We start from the raw sequence: 8,113 nt of genomic DNA on the forward strand, positions 1-8,113 counted from the left end.
GGAGTTTAATAGCTGGGAAAGGGGGTTCAAAGCTAAGCAGAACCACAATGGACTCAACGAGTCTCCTTGAAACAGGCCCCGGTTGATTGCGATATTTTCGGTTTCGATATTGTTTTCACCGGGTATTTGGAGGTGAATTTTAGTCTTCCAATCTCTCATTATATGCCTTAAAAAGGTCACTATGTTATCATCGACTTTGTATATTCTTAATATATCTATAAGCCATTCATGCGGTACTGAATCAAAGGCCTTCTTATAGTCAATAAAAGCAGTAAAAAGGTTCCTTTTTTTTGTGAATGCCTGGTTAGAAATGACTGAGTCGATGATAAGTTGTTCTTTGCAACCCATGGAACCCTTAGCGCATCCTTTCTGTTGAGGCTCTATGATATTGTTTAGAGCACAGTGTTGGTAGATACGCCGGGTTACACAGGATGTGACCAATTTATACAAAGTTGGAAGACAAGTAATTGGGCGGTACTTGGATGGATCTTGGGTGTTATTTTGATCCTTTGGTATTAAATAAGTAGTTCCCTGAGTTAGAAATGATGGTATTTCCTGCGGATTAGAGATAACATGATTAATTAATGTTGATAAACAATCATGAATACACCAAAACTTTTTAAGCCAGAAGTTCTGAACTCCGTCTGGTCCAGGGGATTTCCAGTTATGAAGCTCTTTGATGACATTTGAGACCTCTTCAGTCGTGAATGGTTCGTAGTTAGCAGTAACGTAGTGGTGACAGTTGTGCGTCGTATCTTCTATCCATCTAGCATTGTTGTTAAAAGCAGCTGGTGTGGAAAGTTGATTTCCCCAAAACTCATGAATTTCTTCTTGGCTTGGGTAAGACTTGTCGGCACTTTCTACGGTGGAATTGAGTTTTCGGTAGAACGCCTTCTCGGAATTTTCAAAAAGTGCATTGTCGCTTTTTCGGTTGTTACTAAGTTTGTACCTCCTTAGTCGCCCTGAATAGACGGAGAGTTTTTGTTTTAATGTATCCAAACACTGTTGAGCTGTGTTATTGTCTGGATCGTATCTCGAGTGTCTTGCAGTGTTCCGCATTATTTCTTCAGCTCTCCTAATGACTTTTCTACTTGGTACTCCTCGTAAATATTCTGTGACTTGGCCAATATCCCTACGCAGTAATTCAATCTTCCCTTGCAGTCTTTTTTCCCAGGGTGCAATTCTGTTACCAGTTCTTCCGTTATTAGTACCCCGTCGTGTTCTGATCTTAATGCCCATTACATTAGCAATTGCTGTTGCTGCACAGTAGATGAGCATATGCAAATATTCTAATGTGTGAGCTTCTACGACGTAATTGGGTAGGACTTCAGTGTTCACAATTTGTAACAGCGCACCCAGTTTCTTACAAGAGTTAATTCTTGGTAGCGGTGGTCTGCTAAGTGGGTTTGTTCCATTAAACTCTTGTACGGCGCGAGCCATTTCGTTTACTAGGCTATCACGTAACTCGTTGTTTTCCTGCGGTGTATTATCAGGTTGAGTTTCTGGTATGGGAAGCTCAGGAATCTGCTGATCAGGGATTTCATTAGGGACTTGATCTAAAATTAGCCCTTGATTATTAATCTCCCGTTCGACTTCGCTTTTGATGGTATCGCGTCTAGCCTCTGGGATAAGATTATTTCTGATGATTACCCGGTATTGATCTGATACTCTTTGCTCCGATACTTGAATATCTGGGTACTCTCTGCAAAATTCGGCATACAGCTGTTGTCGGTAGCCGATCGTTTCTTGACCGAGGTTTGTCACCTTGTAGTAGAAGCGCAAAATGTTTTCATTAATGGACGCAGTCCATTTCATGCGCTGCCTCGGTCGTCCCGCTTGAGTGAGCGCCGGCTGAGGTTCCAGCGCAGCACTTTCGGCGGGTGGAGCTCTTGCTGTTGTTTGGCTCACTTGTGGTTGTTGTTGTTGTTGGGCTGTAGCTGTTTGTATGACAGGGGCCCGCCTCCTCAACACCCTGCCACCGACGTCCCGCATGCTGTCACGTCCAGCGCCGGCTCCAGACGTGCCCTGGCGATCCCCAGGCAGCGATCCTAAACATAAATCATAATTCTCCATATTAATGGGTTTGCATTTTATACCTACTGCCAGGTGTCAGTTTTTGTTCCACGGCAAGTATTCCTGCTACTCTCTGGGTACTGGCGCTACGAATACCCAGAAAGCATCCCCCATTCGCAGGGGGCCGCGCCTGATAGAAGAACTGACAAAAAACTCCCACAGGGTTTATTATTATTATTATTATTATTATTATTATTATGAAAATAGAAGTCTTCTTGTTTCATGTGGTACCTACCCGCTGAATCGCTGCAACATTATTATTTTCTGAGCAATAATATTGCAAAGAAAGCTCTGCGGGATAAACAAATTGAATAAAATTTAAACTAATTGACGAATCGATTTGTAATTTTTATGCATTATCATACGGACTGGTTGACTCAACTTTTCATGTAGTATCAAAGTGTTCATTTCACCAAATTTCATTGTCGCTAAAGGTATACAAATTTTTTTTCGAAATTTTAGTTGTATTGCAATGTCCGAAGCAACAAATGATCGGAGCAAAATTCAAAAACTGCCATTTTAAACCTTTGATCATCTACGAAAAGATGAATACTCTAAATAACATATATAATTACCCTTTTTACCTGTAGCGATTTAAACGAAAAAAACTGTCATTTTTGACCATTTTGCCTTTTGCCATCTGTTAATAGGTAAAATTCTCGTCCGAGCTGTGACGGGCACTTTTGTATTTAACGTGTCCTAAAAGTTTTGGCACAAAATTCGTTGGCTTTAATATTCACAAAAACAAAATAAATATCAAGTTGCCTTTGGAAACAAAAGAATGTATACATTGTCTACTGCCAGTTAAGATTTTTGAAGTTATACTTCTTTAGGCACGAGGGTGAATTTTTACATTCCCTGGCGCATGCGCACACCGGCAGTATGTTAGTCGCTACATCTTTAGGTAGCGCAAATAAAGTGTGCGTGAAAAGAATATATTATTAGTGTTTTTAGTAAATATATATATTATAATTTTTGTGTCTTTGATTTGTCTTCCTCGGGAATAAGATATTTTATAATAATAGTAAGTATATTTAAAGTATTTTTGTATAAAAATAATGAATGGGTTGCATGTGCGAGTCCATACTATTGTAGTAAAGAAAAGAGAGACGTTCTCACAAACAATTTATTTTACCACTGACGACCGGTTTCGCTGTTTTCAATTTGTACAGCATCATCAGGTCCGGTTAAAGTAAAATCAAATACTACAAACAACAAAAAACCAGAGTTAGTTAGGTGGTCTGGTTTAAATAAAATTTAATGATACAGCCAATATCAAAGTACATATGTTCATGCAGGTACATGAATACCCACATGTATGTGCGCATGGTGTACAATCCTCACACTCACAAAGATGCACGCATTCACATGCAGTGGCAAACAAAAGCATGTCAAGTATAAGATATATACTTACTTTCCGGAGTAAAAGAGCTAGGAGAGTTCTGGCTATTTGGTGGAGGCGCCCCATGTTATTTCTTATGGGAAAACGAATAAAATCGCTAAGGTTCATTCTGCTCGTTTTTGTCTCGTTTTGTAGTGGAGGCGAGACGGCTCGTAGGATCGTGAAGTGTGAGGTATGGTTGAAAAGTGGAGGGGGTAGCGAATACAATAAAATAAAAAACAAACGCAAAGATGTTGCCAAAATGGCATTACTACATATCTCCGTTGTTATTGATCTGATTTTAATGATTAGAACGTTAAACGAAACAAGAGGGGTAATGAATATGTTGAGACAAAAAAAAACACACATAGTCATCACCAAAACGGCACTATTTAGTATCTCCGTTGCTATTGATCTGATTTTAGTATAAGAGAAATAGAATGCATGGAGATACGCCAATAGAAAAAAACAAACATGACAACAGTACCAAAACAGCACTATATCGTATCTTCATTGCTATTGGACCTATTTTAATGTGTCAAAAAAATGTGAGATTAGATTTCGTCTATTAGAGTTCTTTCGTTTTATCAAACAAACCGACTTCTCATGCCCGCCGGCTACAACTTGTAAGTATGTCCAAGCCATCTAGCACCTATATGTCAGCGTAAAAGACACTCCTTCAGCCTATTTCTCTCTCTCTCTCTCTCTCTCTCTCTCTCTCTCTCTCTCTCTCTCTCTCTCTCTCTCTCTCTCTGTCGCTCAAAACAATTCATAAAAGATACAGACCAGGTGTCGCTGAAAACGATATACCGTGCAGCAGCCTATGAGGTATTACTAGAAATAGTATATGTCGAAGAACGTATACCATTCTTACAGTATGTCCAAACCAACAAATATCCTCAATATTATCTTCTCTGCTTGAGTACTACTATACATGGATCTCCCTCCAATCATACACCTGCTCTTTACAAAGAACCTATACCATTCTTACGGTGTGGTCAATCTAACAAACATCCACTATACAAGTCTTTTCTGTAAATGGGTATTATTTTATAAAAATTACTGAATACAGATGTATTGTGAGTTGCATACAATATTTTATCTACAGAAAGTCAGGTAATATTATGAAAATCACCAAATATAAATGGTATTGTGAGTTGCATACTTTATTTTATCTACGGTAAGTCGGGTAATATTGTATTTTGTAGGTTGGTAGTGTACTTCCAGTCTCGGGTTAATAATGGAAACATACTGGTATGATGTATATGTTGACATAGAAAAGGCATTTAACATAGTGTAATAAGCAGTATTATTGAAATAAAAAATACATGTACTATATTTACCTATGACCATAAATTAATTTAGAGTGCATAGCTACAAAGACTGTTTGAAAAAATGGTAGCAACGACAGTCAAGCAGTAACTAATGGTTAAAATAAGTATCTAAAAACGTTAATAAAATAATGTTACTAACTAAGCGACGGAATGTGTGTAAAGCGATGTATAAAAATGATGTAAGCATGCAATGAATGAAAGGTAGTCAATTCGGTCGAACATAAATTTGTTGAAAAAACAAAAATATGTTCTTAACAGCAGTCACCAACGTGAAGGTACGACTACATCGACCGCCATGTTAGTAAGGATGATGGTTAGTAGGAATGAATTATTGTACATTATATGATAATATGTTTAATAATAGCAATATACGTAACTTACGTACTAAGATAAGCTCATTATTATGTAACTTGGTTTAGTAGACATCTTTTTATTGATCTGTTTGACATCTTTTACGTATTCTAATTAATGTTAAAACATCGATACTTTGGTGTTAATTCATTCGGTACTATGTTCTGTAGTATTCAAAATGAATTATTGAGGGTAAATTTGTTCGATAACTCTAGGTTATCTAATCTTAAAACTAGATATTTTTCCGACTCCTGTTTTATGACAGGCTATCGAAGACTTAAAACTAAATCGGGGAAATTGACGTCAATAAGTGAAAACTGTAAAGGTCAAAAGGTCAACTCGTAAATAAGTTGTTATCAAACTACAGGTCAAAAAGATCAAGTTATAGATATTTATACATTGGTTTTTAATTGTTTGATTATAGCTAATTCTAATAAAGCAAAAATCAGTATCAATCAATCATTCGATGAAGTAAGATGGAAAAAATTGAGTTGTTCAGAGGTCCAAGCGCATTCAGAAAAATTAAGCAGTTAAATGTAAATGACATACTTATTGATCAATGGATGACAAACACAAAAGTTACTTGCTATATCCTTTACGTCAGCGGAGTACCAGCATCATTTGTACTATTATCAAAACGTGACTTTGATCCACTCGGAAAACACGATGTACCAAGGGTATTAGATTACGTATACACTTTACCTAACCATCGGAGAAGAGGATATGCATGCAAACTTATACATCACATAAAGAAAAATAATGAATTCACAATATTTTGCTCCAACGATGAATCTGAACGGCTTTTTTTAAAATGTAAATGTATTAATCATGGATTAATGAATTATAATGTAATGTTTAGATATCCATAATAAATTTATATAAAATATATACCATGTTTTATTTCTTTCACGCTAAATGAACCTTAATGTACTTTAAAATAATGGATGGTGTAGCGTACAATGACAATTCATGGATTTCCCTTCAATTATACACCTGCTCTTTACAAAGAACATATTGAATTTCTAAATCAAATGCGATTTCAAGATCGTACATATGAAACTGTCACAGTTATTAATCCCATATTAGATATCGTACAATAGAAATAAGGGATATAATAAAATGAGGATAACAAGTTTATTATTTCATATAATATATTACGAAGTTATTTATAAGAAGAGCCAACTTTATTCAGTAAATATTTCAACTGTGTAACTAAGCCATCATCTGGACAAGGAATCCCGAATAAATTCCAATTAAATCTGCCAATTTCGATAATTTTCTTTGTAAACTCATTATATTTGTAATAAGTGCTGCCATCTAGAAAGTATAAATGACCGTCTGTGTATTTAAACACTGATTTAACGGTGGTCGGTACTCCAGGAAATATGTCCTTTATAAGGCCTCTGCTAATGACTAGGTCTATTAGATCGTCATATTCGATGAATGATGTATTGTCATACCATATATATGTTTTTCCGGTGTGAGTCTGAAATACCACATTTATCTCAGCATGGGGTGGTAATACAAACAGAGGTATATCTCTTGAAATAGTTATGCTGGGAAATGATACAGAGTATATAGTGTTATTTGATGCGACAATTAAGTTCCCAGCTATATTCTGAAACACATGCGAGATATTTCTTATTTGTTTAGGCAAATAAGTACTCAAATGCTCTGGATTATTTGGTACCATGTGTCCATTTAGATCATTCTTCCACACAAATCCTTCATGTATTATATACATATGATGGTTTTTAAACTGAGGATCATATGCTAGAAAGAGAATATTGGGATATTCAATAGCACAAAAATGTGGTGTAGCTTTCGTTGATTGTTGAGGAATAATCTCGTTTGGTCTAGGACGGGATCTTGTAGTATGCACCCTCGATATATGCGACGTTGACCGTGTTGGTGCACTAGTTTGTGTAGGGATATATGCATCTGTACTTTTGCGTCCGTATAAAGCCTCTAAGCCACTAATATCATCTTGACTTATATTTCGTACTTTATTAGGGTACCATGGATACATTATAGCTGACTCATCGTTACTGTGTAATAATCCTAAACTGTGACCGATTTCATGAAGAATAACCATAAAGAGATTGGTGAAATCATAATCTGTATCATTCAAATTATAACTCCATTTTTCATCCAAGTCTAAATGTATTTCTACGCAAGTATCATTATCGATGGGAAAATAAGAATGTGCTAATTTTCCACCAGGACCATCAAACTGAATTCCACACTTTTGGTTCCCCATACAGTTGGAGCGAAAATAATGTTTTCTTTTAACTGCTGTTATAGTGATATCTGGTTTCGGAACAGGAACAGTCACTCTAGTAAAATGCAAATTTGAAGCATCTTCCCACATTTTAAAGGCTCGTTCAACTAATTGAATTATATCTTTCACATGATTCGCCTGAGGAAAATACCATCTTAGATTATGTTTATACCATTTTCCCTTAAGAGAGTAATCATTTTCGCCAGTTTGACATCGAGGTTTTTGCATTAATGCTATGGTTTCATCGTTTAGTGTACCATCCACATATAAATTATATTGTTCTTGGAAATGTAGGAGCGTTGTATTGAAATCTGCTATAGAATTGTTATCTATATATCCATATCGTTGAAGAAACGTCATAGCATCGTCTTCGGAAAAGGCGTCTGTTGCTGCTATGAAACGCAGAAGTAGAACACATATTAAAAACACCTCCATCCTTGTTTATATTCAAAAATAGACTGATCCATAATTGTATAAGCATCAATTTATATAATCAAATAACACGTATGATAGAATGCCAAAGAGGCCTTACGTGGTATTTTCTTAAACCAAACATCACATCATAATTCATCATTCAAAATCCTTTAATTTAAGGTGTCATATGATAAGATTCGACAATTAATGCTAATATTAAGTGGTAGGATTTCAAAGAGGCCTTATACGTAACATTTTGGTAAAACAGACACCACAACG

The 8,113-nt window shown here is 36.0% G+C and overlaps 1 protein-coding gene across 1 annotated transcript; it reads right to left on the bottom strand.

The window, feature by feature from the left end:
* Positions 1-6,301: 6,301 nt before the first annotated feature.
* On the bottom strand, positions 6,302-7,855 carry LOC126885456 (matrix metalloproteinase-18-like). Its single transcript, XM_050652027.1, has one exon. The coding sequence runs from the start codon at positions 7,853-7,855 to the stop codon at positions 6,302-6,304; it is 1,554 nt and encodes a 517-aa protein (XP_050507984.1).
* Positions 7,856-8,113: the final 258 nt, after the last annotated feature.

The sequence above is a fragment of the Diabrotica virgifera genome, chromosome 5 (genome assembly GCF_917563875.1).
Source record: "Diabrotica virgifera virgifera chromosome 5, PGI_DIABVI_V3a".
Taxonomy (NCBI): Eukaryota; Metazoa; Arthropoda; class Insecta; order Coleoptera; family Chrysomelidae; genus Diabrotica; species Diabrotica virgifera.